Source organism: Taudactylus pleione, unplaced genomic scaffold (genome assembly GCF_031769625.1).
Source record: "Taudactylus pleione unplaced genomic scaffold, aTauple2 ptg000006l, whole genome shotgun sequence".
NCBI lineage: Eukaryota > Metazoa > Chordata > Amphibia > Anura > Myobatrachidae > Taudactylus > Taudactylus pleione.
In genome coordinates, this window is record NW_028284409.1 from 20937791 (window position 1) to 20954352 (window position 16562).

At 42.7% G+C, this 16562-nt stretch overlaps 1 protein-coding gene across 1 annotated transcript in view; it reads right to left on the bottom strand.

Annotated features, from left to right (window-relative positions):
- TAGAP (T cell activation RhoGTPase activating protein) overlaps positions 1 to 16562 on the bottom strand; it is a 214310-nt gene that overhangs the window by 15243 nt on the left and 182505 nt on the right. Inside the window, exons 5-8 of the mRNA XM_088451751.1 lie at positions 2155 to 2196; positions 837 to 921; positions 392 to 445; positions 65 to 131 (exon numbers count right to left, since the gene is read on the bottom strand). Coding sequence (XP_088307877.1) covers positions 65 to 131; positions 392 to 445; positions 837 to 921; positions 2155 to 2196 — 248 coding nt within the window. The remainder of the gene's footprint in view (positions 1 to 64; positions 132 to 391; positions 446 to 836; positions 922 to 2154; positions 2197 to 16562) is intronic.

The window sequence follows — 16562 nt, forward strand, 5'->3', positions numbered from 1 at the left end:
TTAAAAATGCAAAAACAGGAAAATATTTAGAGGAAAGAGATTAGTGAAGATTGATTTTACTAACCAATCATGTGGCAGAAGCCGTCCTCACTGATCATGTCTGCCAACAGCTGGTATTTCTTGGCATCTGCCTGTGAAATAATAATAATACAAAAATCAATAAGCTATATACATGCATATATGTTTTTTACAGTCTGGCAAAGTATTGAGTGAATTTCCTGAAGCCAAGTGATGGCTGGGACTACAAAAGCTAATAGCGCTTTGCTAATATACAATATATAAGAAGTAATGAGAAGTACTGTCGCTGACACTCTGTTTCCTAAGAGGAAGCATTCATGCAATTGTTGCTTCCTATGTTCCATTCAAAACAGACAAACAATACATCAATTACCTCTGTATGGCATTCAATTAAGCTGTCCATGTTGTTGACAACCAGAGCTTTGGACTAAAATAAAAACAAAATAAAGGTTATTTAATCACAGTGTGATCATTTTTCTTCACTATGAACACTATGAGGTATATTTACTAAAGTGTGGGTTTTTAGATTTGGAGATGTTGCCCATAGCAACCAATCAGATTCTATTATCTTCTATAAGGTGCTAGATAAATGTTAAGAAGAATCTGATTGGTTGCTATGGGCAACATCTCTAGTTCTAAAAACCCGCACTTTAGTAAATATACCCACATGTATCAAAAGTACCAAAGCTATTTTCACTTTAAGTATCATGGAAGGGTTTTTCTTGATACATAAGCTATATGTTTGCTTGGGAGTTATATGAGATTTGTTACCGACTTACAACACTTTCTTATGTAAATACTGCAGGAGAAACACTTACAGCATTGCAGCCTGTGAGAACCTTCATTAGTAATCGTGCACAAGGGATGCTCGTTCCCTCAAGCCCACCAACTTCTCTTATCTGCCTGAAACATACATGGCGGGTGGACAGCAGTCAGAATTATCATATTAACTAACATCTTTAACACTTCAATAGTTTTTAATTCTCAAAATATATATTTCCCCTGAACATGCCAGTAAACATCCTAGTAATGGATCCTGAATGGATGAACATAAATGGATGAGGTCATAAAACAGCTTCTATCAGAGCCCCATGATATCCAAAGAAGTGGAGTTGTTGCCCATAGCAACCAAACAGATTCTACTTATCTTTTATCTAGAACCTTCTAGTAGATAACAGCTAGAATCTGATTGGTTGCTATGGGCAACATCTCCACTTCTAAAAATCCTTACTTTAGTAAATATACCCCTTGATGTTTTTTTGCACATTAATACAAAGTCTAGGGTCACATTTTGCAACATAAATAATAAGAAAACAGTCTAAAAACTAGGAGTGCTCTGTAAATTCATTCACCCACAAGTTAACACCCATGGCTATAACCACAATCAAACTAAGAGATAAACAACACTGTATGAGAACCTCAATAGATTAGATTAAGTACATCATGTATAGTAAACTTCAATTATACTATTAACTTCATAGAATCGTTACATTAGTGAACAGAGATCTAATCATTAGATCACTTTACAAGACATGACCAAATATTATATCTAATTTGTATGTGTTTAAAATTATTGTAGTCTTCTTCCATTTGTTACAGAAGTCAAATATTTTGGAGACCTACATGTAAAGTAATAAATAAAGCGACACAGACTAACCTGGCCAATATATACCGTGCACTGTACATGAAATAACAAACACGTGTTATACACAATGTACTACACGCTCTCAGAACAAGCATACTATAGTTATTCATGAGTATCTTGGAAAATTCACTCTATGTACTCTCTACAGTTTTTGGTTTATTCTTTTGCAGCAAATGATGATGATTGTTTTGGACAACTAATATAAGATTTTATATATATATATATATATATATATATATATATATATATATATACACATACATACATACATATAGTAATTGCTATGTGACTATTACAGTTTCTCACTATGTTTGATAAATATACTTTATATTTTTATTGAACAGCAACAGAAAATGTGGTTTTATGAAAAGCTATAGATTTGGAATAATCTTTGCTATCTGAGAATTACTTTATCTGTTTTGTTTAATTAGGAGACATATACAGTATTTATTTTACAATCAAGTTTGTCATACAATTGATATAAAACTTACCACACAAGAGTATCCAGCCAGAGTTCCTTCACTTCACAGGAACTAGGAAAAAGAGCAGAGAAAGTGCATGACAGTCCAGTACCTAATCAGAGTCCAGCAATGAATGAACATGCCTCCACCACGCTTTCCTATTTTGTGTAGGGGGCAGGTGGAAATTCACAAGAGTCACAGAGACAGGAAGAAACATCATCATGGGTTGCTGTGCAAAACACGCCTGCTTCCTCTACAAATATACATGGAGACCACGGTTTCTGTAGGGTAATTTTTCTAGTGGAAATTATGACACCTCACAGGTAGAAGCACCCATTGCGTCACAGGCTTCACCTAAATATAAATAATTTTAAAAACACTATTGACGCACACACAACTCAATAACCAAAGTAACTTTTCTTTACACTAAAGGTTAAAATAATAAAAAACACAATTTGGAAGTCTTTATATTATGTCAAAATCAATGATAAGATAACACATTGGTTAGAATTAAATGCCAAAAGGGCAGGCAACAAACAGGTGATGAATACCCCCCTAATAATAATTTTAATTATTGACCAAGGGACCGATTCATCACTGATCACAATTGCAAGCGCGTATGCAGACGGTCGATGGTGCGTACTGTGCATGCGTATGCACCGCAGTGTTTGTGTGCAGGTTAGTATTGCGATCGCACTGTGATCATGCACGCAGACAGAAAGCCATTGCAGAGTAAGTGATGGGATGTCAGCGTTTGGGGGTGGTGACGGGGGAGTGGTCGGAGAAATGCAGGTGTGCCTACCTGTTTGAACGCCATTGAATGGACGTGCATAAATTAGCTACTGCAAAGGCATACACAGCTTGAGTAGTCCCTGGGTGCGATGAGACATGCAATTTATGAGACAAGTCAGAGCTGCTGTAATTGTGCATGAGGGTCCAATGTTACTCGATGTTACCGATGTATACACAGGACTGCTTCTCCATGCTGGCTGAGCGGTTGCAAACATTAGCATATTTTTGCAGTGTAATCGCAGCTGCGATCACAATAGCGATCAATGCTTAATCAGGCCCCAAATGCGCTGTACAATTGTTCTTATTCTGTAAGATACAATTCTCAGTGCCATATGTATCCAGCTTTGGAAAGCAAAACTTTCTGGAGCTAGCACCCGTAGGCAACACTATCTAAAAATGGCATTGCCTAATAGAAACCTATGGGCTACTTTTCGGAGCATTCCCTGAGAAGGACCCAATGATATCCTTATCAGGGTCCCACATGGCTTGCGCATGCCTTGGCTGATGGCTGCCCATGCATGCAAAGTCTGCCGGATCATAAACCCAGAATTCCTCACACCACAAAGGACAGCTCTTATTAGAAGATCTGTGATTTGCGGTTTTAATCGCAATTGTACATGCATGCGTCAATAATAAATGCAGCCATGCATGAGGTAAGTGGCAGGATGTATCACATGCAATATGCAATGCTTGATACATCCCGCCCTTAGTGAGAGGCTGACAGGCAGTTTGAGAACCCAGCACTGCAGCACTGGGGCAGATAGTAAGTTTGTGTGGCTTAGAGTTGTGTGATTCTGTGGGAGAGCCTGAAAACATTGCTTGCGAATACCTGAGAGTGTGGGCATTCATAGCTAGTCTTCTGTCTGAGAGGGAGGCTCAGAAGGACTTCTATCCAGAGGGGCATTTGCCTGACAGCACACTGTGGAACAGATAAGTGTGTTCTGATCTACCTAATACTATTCTTTATTTTCAATAGAGCTAAGCAAGCTCACAGCTTAAAAGAAAGAGAAAAAAAAATTGAGGGAAATGTATCAAGCAGTATTAAGAGTGGACAGGTGGAGAAGATGCTCATAGCAACCAATCAGCTCCTAGCTATCATTTTATAGCATGCACTTGATAAATGCTAGCTAGAATATGATTGGTTGCTATGTGCAACGTCTCCACTTATCTACTACTTGACTCTCAAGTCATGAGCACATATGAATTGTAATCAGACATATCTAAGAAATACCATTCTAAGTGCTATTCTGTCAAAGTCTATGGGGTTCATTTATGAAGAGTTGGGTTGTAAATCCCGAAGCTTCTGATCATATTTATGCCCAATATTCAGGGCCATAGGGACGGTGGTGCAGCCGGTCCTGGTGCAAAGGGCGGGATGCCCTGGGGGCGGAACCCGCCATACTCATCAGCCACTGCACCCTGCCTTGCTCCGCCTCACTGCTCTGGTACTGTGTGGGGAGGGATTCTCAACCCACAGTGCTGTGCAGGAGCAATTGGACCTGTAAAGCCGCTTGGCGCATCCTCATGATGTTCCAGGCAATGCGGTAGTTGCCCAGGGATTGTGGTGCCACCCACCCCCTGGGGTGCAAATTTATGAAGGCATGCACTTGGGGGGGAGGGTGTTGTGGTACAAGGTGCACTGTCAATCAGCTACAGAGCTGCTGATATATAAAAGATTTTACACGGATTTTATTAGCCGTGTCTTGCTAGTAATAGCATTGTCCTTTTAAAGACTGGGCATAATAAACCCATTTAAAATTAATAAGAGGAAGAATAACTGTGGTACTACAGATCCCAGCACTAACCATAAAAGCTATTGCAATCTGCAGGTGTGAGATCCAAGTAGCTGCATGCTCTCAAGTTAGCATCTGTAGTTCTTTTAAGTACTCTGCTGTTGAATTGATAAAGCCAGACTTTAGTAAAGGACTATTTGTGATATCCATTGCTGGAGCTGAAGGAATGAACTCTGGGCCCGATTCAGAGCCGAGCGCTATTTGCGCACGCTCGCTCTGAAAAAGGGGCCGGATATTTAAATAGAGCGCTCGCTCTTTGCGGTCTGTTGACGCCTCTATGTCTGAACGAGCAAACGAAACATGCGCCCGCTATTTTGTAAAAAACGCCCCCTGGCCGCTCGCATCCTACGTCATCTCCGCTATTTATTAGATTAATCGAGTACATCGAAAGGCGTATGAACTGCTCGCAGTGCTTGTGGTAGGATTTTAGTTCAGGCTAAAAGAGAACCAAGTGACGTGGTCGATGACGCTGCTTTGTTAATTATGCACACCCTTAAAACGCCCGTTTTGACCGTTTGGCACGCCTGCGTTTGGATCACCACTCCCCGTTTTCAAGCACCTTCCCCTGTTATCACCCACAAACGCCTCATTCTGTCACTCAAATTAGCAGGCATTCGCTATTTTGCGAGAACACAATTTCCGACCGCAATGACTGGTTCACGCATGCGTATTACAACCCATACGCCGCGCATTTGTGCGAACATCGCTCGGAGTGAACGAGCAGCCGCTTATGAGCGGCTCTGAATCAGGCCCTCTGAGAAGTGTTATAGATAGTATCCTGTTAATTTTTCGTTCAAGCTGTCTGACTATAATTCCAGCCATCCCATTTAATTGTGTTATATTTCCATATTTTGTTGGGGGGAATTGTCTATCCAAGTTAGTTCTATTGAGATTCTGCATGTCAAGATGCCTAGGCCAGCAATTCAACATGTGCACCACCACAAGTGACCATTCTTAACTGATGTTATAATATCATTGTATAGTATTGGCGGGTGAGGTTGTGCATATTAGTGTAACACTTGTCACACTCCTCTAAAGTTAAGCATTTTGTTATCAATTGTCATTAATTAGTTTGCTGTTTTGTTGATAGCTTTCTATTTGTTAACATAAGTTTTATCAGTTATACAAAAAAAATCAGAAAACACAGCTCAACATTTCATTTTCCAACCCTTTTTGAATAAATTTATCAGGGTGGTTTATGCAACAATTCATGTGTGCACAGATAAATTAATTTTGTGTCTAGGAAAGGTGTTGGGCAATTTCCAGAATCAATCCCTAGTGGTTGAAGCCTATCCATTACCCCTACGACACTCCAGATTCAGGTCAGGGGTGTATCTATAATGGATGCAAGGTGTGCGGTGCACACGGGCCCTTGGGTCCAGGAGGGGCCCGCACCGCACACCCTGCACCCATATTATGTAAAACTTACATAATATACGTCAGGTCTCCCAGCGCTGCTCAAATGCTGGAAAATGGCCGCCGTGGACATTTTTCCGGTGTTTTACGCATGTGCTGTGAGGCAATCACCGGGAAAATGATGGCCACGCCATTTCCCCGGTAATCTGCGCATGCGCAATAGACTCTGGGCACACTCTAGTGCCCAGAGTCTATTGATTCTGCGGTGGCTGGCCAGCCGTGTCAGTCACTGGCTGGCTGCCGGCCGGCCGCCGGAGTGAGAGGAGGGGGCCAGTGACTGGGGATGCACATGGGCCCCCTCCTCTCTAAAGATGCCCCTGATTCAGGTGGTGCATTTGTACATGTCCTTAGTGTTGTCGCAACTCTAGCTGGCATCGTAAGGATCTTGACTCTAGACTATATATATATATATATATATATATATATACATACAGTCAGGTGCATAAATATTGGGACATTGACAAAATTTTCATATTTTGGCCTCTATTCACCACCACAATGGCTTTGAAATGAAACAAACAAGATGTGCTTTAACTGCAGACTTTCAGATTTAATTTGAGGGTAATTACATCCAAATCAGGTGAACGGTGTAGGAATTACAACGGTTTCTATATGTGCCTCCCACTTTTTAAGGGGCCAAAAGTAATGGGACAAACTAAACAATCCTAAATCTAACTTTCACTTTTTAATACTTTGTTGCAAATCCTTTGCAGGCAATTACAGCCTGAAGTCTGGAACGCATAGACATCACCAGACATTGGGTTTCATCCCTGGTGATGCTCTGCCAGGCCTCTACTGCAAATGTCTTCAGTTCCTGCTTGTTCTTGGGGCATTTTCCCTTCAGTTTTGTCTTCATCAAGTGAAATGCATGCTCAATCGGATTCAGGTCAGGGGATTGACTTGGTCATTGCATAACATTCACTTTTTAGCCTTAAAAAACTCTTTGGTTGCTTTTGCAGTATGCTTCGGGTCATTGTCCATCTGCACTGTGAAGCGCCGTCCAATGAGTTCTGAAGCATTTGACTGAATATGAGCATATAATATTGCCCGAAACACTTCAAAATTCATTCTGCTGCTTTTGTCAGCAGTCACATCATCAATAAATACAAGGGAACCAGTTCCATTGGCAGCCATACATGCCCACGCCATGACACTACCACCACCATGCTTCACTGATGAGGTGGGTTGATTTGGATCATGAGCAGTTCCTTTCCTTCTCCATACTCTTCTCTTCCCATCACTCTGGTACAAGTTGATCTTTGTCTCATCTGTCCATAGGATGTTGTTCCAGAACTGTAATGGCTTTTTTAGATGTTGTTTGGCAAATTCTAATCTGGTCTTCCTGTTTTTGTGGCTCACCAATGGCTTACATCTTGTGGTGAACCCTCTATATTCACTCTTGTGAAGTCTTCTCTTGATTGTTGACTTTGACACATATACACCTACCTCCTGGAGAGTGTTCTTGATTTGGCCAACTGTTGTGAAGGGGTTTTTCTTCACCAGGGAAATAATTCTTCTGTCATCCACCACAGTTGTTTTCCGTGGTCTTCCGGGTCTGTTGGCGTTGCTGAGCTCTCCGGTGCATTCTTTCTTTTTAAGAATGTTCCAAACAGTTGATTTGGCCACACCTAATGTTTTTGCTATCTCTCTGATGGGTTTGTTTTGATTTTTCAGCCTAATGATGGCTTGCTTCACTGATAGTGACAGCTCTTTGGATCTCATATTGAGAGTCGACAGCAACTGATTCCAAATGCAAATGTCACACCTAGAATCAACTCCAGACCTTTTACCTGCTTAATTGATAATTAAATAACGAGGGAATAGCCCACAACTGTTCATGAAATAGCTTTTGAGTTGATAGTCCCATTACTTTTGGCCCCTTAAAAAGTGGGAGGCACATATAGAAACCATTGTAATTCTTACACCGTTCACCTGATTTGGATGTAATTACCCTCAAATTAAATCTGAAAGTCTGCAGTTAAAGAACATCTTGTTAGTTTCATTTCAAAGCCATTGTGGTGATGAATAGAGGCCAAAATATGAACATTCTTTCAATGTCCCAATATTTATGCACCTGACTGTATATATATATATATATATATAATATTGTAAGTCCGCACTCAAAGCTTCAAATATAAGTCACATATATATATATATATATATATATATATATAGGCGGTGCTCCTTAGAGATCCAGCAGAATCCAAAAATAGAAAAAAGGCACTCACCAGGTAGAAAATGAAGATAAAATCACATCTTTAATAGAATCATCTTTAAAAACATCACCATATTGTCGACGTTTCGATCCTCACAGGGACCGTCATCAGGACAATCCAAGCCAGTGTGAACAGAACAACACCACAAAGCATGCTATGATTCTATTAAAGATGTGATTTTATCTTCATTTTCTACCTGGTGAGTGCCTTTTTTCTATTTTTATATATATATATATATATATATATATATAATATAAAGTGGCTTCCACCAAAGACCCCTGGCAAGGGAGATTTTTGCTTTGTTGTGCTCGATTTGCAGGTTGCGGCCCCCTGACTGGGTTCCTATGTACAGACTGGTGGTTACAAAGACAGGCAGAAAGACTGGTCTCCATGAGGAGTACCGGAGCTTTGTCAGGAGAAAGCCAAAGTCGGAACCAGGAAGTCACAAGAAGCAATAGCAAGGGAGCAGGCTAGGAGAAATGTCAGACGAACTCGATCAGAACATAGCTAAGTATGCAGGGAGTTCTAGCAGAACAGACACTGGAGATCAGGAAGTGAGTCTGATACTCAGGCACTGAATAGTGACCAGAGACTTCCTTATTTAGGGAGAAGATTCAAATTTGGTGCCAACATGACATCACGCTCTGGAGAGCCTAGCCCTTTAAATTTAAAATAGAGCAACACGCATGTCCCTATGGGATCCGCAGCCACCAGGAGCAGCTGCTGAGGAAGGGAGATGCTGTCAGCCAGAACTACCAGTAGAAGATGCTGGCGGTCCTCGCAGCAGCCGGGGAGAGGGAGCACCAGCAACGAGGAGGAGCTTCTCCTGTGCGGGTGACGACCACCACATGCACACAACGGAGCAACCGCTGTCCTAAAGAACCAGCGCTGTTGGACACTGTAAGAAGGAGCACAGCTCCAGCGCACTGTGACAAGTGTACTGTTTGTAGGCCTTTTCCCCGTTCCTCCAATTTATGCTTTGAAAAGTGAATTTTCCAAAAACAGATAACTAATTACTTCCCAAAAGGCTGTTCCCATTTATCTAAAACAGCAATTAACTTTTATTTGTAAAATAGACCCAAGTCTTATTTTTTTCTGTGTGTATTGGTTGGTGGAGCTGTAGATGTATTTTTTTGTTACTGCGTGTACTTTCCCTTAGTGGCAATGGATTGCGCCATGCTGCCTGCACTTTCACACGTTCAATGACACTTCATTTCTCTGTCTGATCTGTGTGATTTCATAGAAATGCTGAAGTTACAGATATAGGGAAATGCATGGAAAGAAATTTTTTGCTTGTGAAATGGATTGAGATCAAATTGAGCATTTACATAAGTCCTTAAGTCAACTGTCGCTAAGGTTTTATATGCTAACTTTTACTTATTGATGATCACAATCTAATTATACTTACAGCTAATACAGGGATCTAGGCTGCTAGTCTAACTCTGAATCAGGCCCTGAGTAATTAAATAGGACCTGCCATCACATACGTAAATACAGTCAGGACTCCGGCCCCAATTTTATGCTTCTCAAGGGACCAGGAAAAATTGCTGTTAAATATGAGAAAGTGTAAAATGAGGGAAAAATAACATAAGGGAAGTCACATAAGGCAATTTGCATTTAACACTCTGGATAATGTGGTTAAGCAGTTTTTACATAAAAAAAACCATAGCAAAATACAGTAAACTAACATGTTATTGTTAACTTGAGCTATCTTACAAATATATAAAGTCCTTTATACTGAATGTGCAGATGTTTATTTTTGCATTGCTAAAACATGAAATACTATGACGTACACTGACTACTATACACAGGCACAGACAGAGAATTGTAGTTTTCTACCAGGCTTAGCCATGTACTACAAACTAGCTCAGTAATGTGTGAACCAGCTTATATATATAGTTGCTCTGCACATGGACTATAAAAGGAAAAAAAAACTATTAGTGATTGTATTTGAGTAGGTGACATTTTACAGAGAAGCAGCACTTACATCAATTTTTCCTGTTGGTTAAAACACATTTCTAGATAAGTCCAGATAAATTTCCAATTTACTTACATAATACCATATCCCCCAGGAAAGGTACGATGCGAAGAATAGCCTACAAACAACAGGCTGAGGTGAGGTCCTTGAATTTATGCATGTTTACTCAAATCACACGAGCAATATGCAATGGAGCACATATTGTATACCCCTTTTCCATCAAACTTTTAACCCGGGTTATTGCCAGGGAAATCCGGTTTGAGGATTGGTGAGAATAATTACCCGGGTCGAAATACCCAGAAATCCGATCTTGGTAGCTACCTGGGTCAAACACGGCTTGGTCCCGGGTAACAGTGCAGTGTGACCCGGGTTATCAGACCCAGATCACGTTAAAAGCCACTAATTGGAGCTTAGAAAGTGCGCTTAGAGATTATGTCGTCTCCAGAATAAGTCCATTTCTAATGGCATACACAGGTTTTGCAGGGCAGACACGGGTTCAGTGTGAATGGGGCCAACCCGGGAATAACTTGAGTCCAAGGTGCAGTGTGAAAGGGGTCTGACATGGGTTGAGACCATGTTCAAAAACTCAGACACAGAATTTTGGTGGAAAAGGCATATTACTATGAATAAAACTCAAGAAAGATCATTTATATACATGTACTAGTGCTTCTGTACACTGCATCTTGTACACTTAGACTGCGATTCAGTTAGAGTTGATGTGCCACCTATCATCCTGTGATGTTTGGCTATGCACATATTTGTCCATTACAGTAGGAGGATTATTGGTCATTTTGCCATGCACCTCTATGTGGTGCGAGGAAAAACTAGCGATGTTGCAGACCACAAAGTGTCGGCAGGGGGGCCGAGAGGTGAGGGGCAGGTACTAATTACCCAGGTTTGTTGAAGGGGCCCGGTGGTAGCCCACGTCCGACGCTGCCCCCCCTCCCCCTTATCGGTTAGCTGCCCAGTACATGCTGCTGTGTGCTGGGCTGCAGTGGGAGACTGCTCTCTGATGCTGAGGAGCAGCAGCAGCAGTCGTCTCCTCTGCTGAGGGGCTCACAACACCCCCATCCCCAACACCACTGTAAAAAGGTTTTTTTACCCATAAGGAGGCATAGCCTGCCACGATTAGGCCACGCCCCCTCCCTCCAGGACGGCCCTCCACAGCCCAGGGTGCCGTTCCAACACAGCACATTGTGGCCAAGACGCTAATTGCCTTAGTGGCTTCATTTCTTTATTGTTAAACAAATATTTAAAAAAAGATCAAGCCAATAGAAAAAAGTAATAGTGGTTTACTTTGTGAAATGCCAATCTCAATTTATTCACACTGTTATTACAAGTGAATTGTACCCCCATGCTTGTGCATTATATATTAAGCAGTGCAACAGTAATATTGTTACGATTAAGATATGTGACCGTTTGTGAGAAGGAAGATGTCCCAATATTAAATGTTTCAAAAATATAGTGAAAGAGGAAGAGATGAATGTGGATATCTAATGCATTCACATAACACACATGAATGACTCACAGCCCATGTGGTATGACTGAGGAAAGCATGGGATATACTGAATTCAAAATAATACTTGTCACTTGTGGAAAAACTTGGAAAATAAACGTGAGATGTAGAAGATCAAGACATTACTGTATGATCTAAAGACCAAGAAAACCATACGGTAACAACTGTTACTGTATGGAGCTTAAAGACTATTAGGCCTGATTCAGAGATGGTTGGCAATGCAGCCGCCATCGCTGCCACTCACGCTATAGTGGTTGTGGACATATGCAAATGCCAATCTCAGCTTACCCTTTTTGCTCCACCATGCAATGGAGTGTATGAGCGCTGAGATGCCCACTTTCAGGTTCCCTGGTCTGTGCAATTGTGATGGAGATTGTAAACACTCCAATATCGGTCACACCATCGACATTTGTGGTAGCCTAGGGTCTACGCTAGCCAGTGGCGTATCTAGGGGGGGTCGAGCGGGGCTTGTGCCCTGGGCGACGTGGCAGGCCCAGCAGAGGGGGCGCCATCCAGGCATTGTTACCCGCACCGCCCGCTCTCCGCTCCCCCCCCACTTCCCCCGACGAAATTTACTACTGTACACAGTACAGTGTATAGTGAGTGACTACAGCAGCAAGCTGCTGGTGCTGACTGTAGGGGGAGCTAAAGCATAGACGCGCAGCCCCTCCAAGGTAGTCCTTCTGGCATTCTGCAGCATGCTGCTGATCCTGAGAGGCTGAGAGCTTCTGCCGGCGCCGGGGGACACGGATAGTGAAAATTCTCCTTCCCCAGCGCTCTGCAGCTTCACCACTGGTAAGTATTGGGGGGGGGATGGGGGAGCAGCATGTGTGTATATGCATCAGCGTGTGTATATATGTGTCAGTGTGTGTATCTGTTTCAGCATGTGCATGTGTGTATCTGTGTCAGCATGTGCATGTGTGTATCTGTTTCAGCATGTGCATGTGTGTATCTGTGTCAGCATGTGTGTATCTGTGTCAGCATGTGTCAGCATGTGTGTATCTGTGTCAGCATATGTGTATCTGTGTTACTGTCAGCATGTATGTATCTGTGTCAGCATGTATGTATCTGTGTCAGCATGTGTCAGCATGTGTGTATCTGTGTCAGCATATGTGTATCTGTGTTACTGTCAGCATGTATGTATCTGTGTCAGCATGTGTGTATCTGTGTTACTGTCAGCATGTATGTATCTGTGTCAGCATGTGTGTATCTGTCAGCATGTGTGTGCATGTGTCAGCATGTGTGTATCTGTGTTACTGTCAGCATGTATGTATCTGTGTCAGCATGTGTGTATCTGTGTCAGCATGTGTGTGCATGTGTCAGCATGTGTCAGCATGTGTGTATATATGTGTCAGCATGTATGTATCTGTGTCAGCATGTGTGTATCTGTGTCAGCATGTGTGTATCTGTTACTGTCAGCATGTATGTATCTGTGTCACGTGTCAGCGTGTGTATCGGTGTAGGCATGTATGTATCTGTGTCAGCATGTGTGTATCTGTGTTACTGTCAGCATGTATGTATCTGTGTCAGCATGTGTGTATCTGTCAGCATGTGTGTGCATGTGTCAGCATGTGTGTATCTGTGTTACTGTCAGCATGTATGTATCTGTGTCAGCATGTGTGTATCTGTGTCAGCATGTGTGTGCATGTGTCAGCATGTGTCAGCATGTGTGTATATATGTGTCAGCATGTATGTATCTGTGTCAGCATGTGTGTATCTGTGTCAGCATGTGTGTATCTGTTACTGTCAGCATGTATGTATCTGTGTCACGTGTCAGCGTGTGTATCGGTGTAGGCATGTATGTATCTGTGTCAGCATGTGTGTATCTGTGTCAGCATGTATGTATATGTGTCAGCATGTGTGTATATATGTGTCAGCATGTGTGTGTATCTGTGTCAGCATGTGTGTATATACGTGTCTGCGTGTGTATCGGTGTCAGCATGTGTGTATCTGTGTCAGCATGTGTGTATCTGTGTCAGCGTGTGTGTATCTGTGTCAGTGTGTGTGTATATACGTGTCAGCGTGTGCATCGGTGTCAGCATGTATGTATCTGTGTCAGCATGTGTGTATCTGTGTCAGCATGTGTGTATATATGTGTCAGCATGTGTGTATCTGTGTCAGCATGTGTGTATATACGTGTCAGCGTGTGTATCGGTGTCAGCATGTGTGTATCTGTGTCAGCATGTGTGTATATACGTGTCAGCATGTGTATCGGTGTCAGCATGTGTGTATCTGTGTCAGCATGTATGTATCTGTGTCAGTGTGTGTGTATCTGTGTCAGCGTGGGTGTAATTGTGTCACCGTGTGTGTGTATCTGTGTCAGTGTGTGTGTATTTCTGTCAGCGTGTGTGTATCTGTGTTAGTGTGTATCTGTGTCAGTATGCGTCTGTGTCAGTGTGTGTGTGCGTATCTGTGTCTGTGTGTGTCTGTGTGTGTATGTATATATGTCAGTGTGTGTATATGTGTCAGTATGTACTGTATGTGTATACGTCAGTGTGTATGTATGTGTATATGTCAGTGTGTGTGTATATATGTGTCAGTGTGTGTATATGTGTCAGTATGTACTGTATGTGTATATGTCAGTGTGTATATGTCAGTGTGTGTGTGTGTATATGTGTCAGTGTGTGTGTATATGTGTCAGTGTGAATATATGTCAGTGTGTGTATGTGTATATGTCAGTGTGTGCAGCGCCGTAGCAGGACGGCACTGCACTTCCACCCCTCTCGCTCACCCACACCCCCCTTCTCCCCCTGAGCGCTTACCTTTTCCTCTCGGAGGTGGGTGGAGGGCGGGGATCTTCGCCGGCATCGCTGGTGTGCGCCGCGCAGCACTGCAGGTCACTTTCTGCAGACCTCTCCGGAGTCGGGCAGTTCGTGGCCGGTGCCGCAAGAGATTTCCGCCCTGTGCGGAGGCACCGGCCGTACCACCCTCCCTACGGTTCTGAGTGTGTGTTTATGTGTCAGTATGTACTGTATGTGTATATGTCAGTGTGTATGTATGTGTATATGTCAGTGTGTGTGTATATGTGTCATTGTGAATATATGTCAGTGTGTGTGTATATGTATATATATATATATATATATATATATATGTGTGTGTGTGTATACATGTGTCTGTGTGTGTGTATATATATATCTGTGTCAGTGTGTCTGTGCTGAGAGAACACGCGGGGGGAAGATGGTGGTGTGACTGAGAGGCGACGCAGGGAGGGAGCTGACCGCCTGACTGAGAGACGACGCAGGGAGGGAGCTGATCGCCTGATTGAGAGATGACGCAGGGAGGGAGCTGATCGCCTGACTGAGAGATGATGCAGGGAGGGAGTTGATCGCCTGACTGAGAGACGATGCAGGGAGGGAGCTGATCGCCTGATTGAGAGACGACGCAGGGGGGGAGGTGACGGTATGTTGAGAGATGAGGCAGGGGGGAGATGATGGTGTGCTGAGAGTTGACACAGGGTGGCGGTGATGGTGTGCTGTGAGACGACACAGGGGGGAGGCTATGGTGTGGCTGACGGGTGATGCAGTGGGATGATGGTGTGGCTGAGAGACGCAGGGGAAAGGAAGTTACACAGGAGGCACGAGGCTGGTTGAACCGCTGTTGTATGATGATGACTTTGTTATTATTCCCACATGAACAGGCATCTTCCGGACGATGTGACCTACATGAATAGTGAATACCGACTGAAGACGCCATCATCCCAGGGAGGATACATTTCTTCAGAGGTTCCACGTTGTGAGAAACCACCGCAGAGGTAAGGTGCATATGGAATGTAAAGGAATGTGCCAAAATATGGGTGTCGTGTCATGTTGGCACGCCCCATATTCAGTAGCCACGCCCCTTCTGGTAGGTGACCACACCCATATTTTTGACGCGCGCCTTTGGCGCGCAAGATATATTTATAATATGTGGGGGGGACCGCCAATCTGAAACTTGCCCTGGGCTCCGCAGACCCTAGTTACGCCACTGACGCTAGCTACTCTCCTCAAGTCCAACTAAACATGGCCTCTAAGTCTGTGGATTTGCATTTGGGAACACAGCAGCTTTCCTAGACACGCCTGTGACATTTCCATAACGTATCCATGAAACGGCCTAATTTTGCGTTCATTTTAGGTCACCTCCCAGTCTCCACCCTGAAATGCCTTGGGATTGCAAACCCCTTCTCAGGTATTAGCGATGCCGAATGTAATTGCGATCACCATCAGACACTTGGGATCACGTGTGTGCAGTTATCAACAAAGGAGAAGAAAGGAAAGTGCTTCATTGTAAGTGGGGCACACCTTAAATTGTTCTAAAACATAACTTTTAATAATTATCTTAAGATGTAGGTTCTCTATTCGACGAGCAAATACAAAAATATACAAATACAAAACCAAATGTGAATATACCAAGTACCAACAAACCTTTATTTAGTGTATAAGTGAAACAACTAATATAAATATTCACCAAAGTGAATGTCGGCGATGATAACAAAACAAAACATACAAGACAAATCATGTGTGTGATTACATAAAATTAAAAATGCACCATTGAAACAGACCATAAATTTATCCTATTTGGAAAATCATATAACTAATTGAGGCGTCCCTCAATTGACTGGGAATGTACACAGGACAGATTCCAATTGATAATGTCATGTGTATCTAAAAGAGAAATAAATGACCGTGCATTTAGATACACTGAGGTCTGCTTTCACCAGTCATGTAAACATCAGACTGGTGATGAGAGCC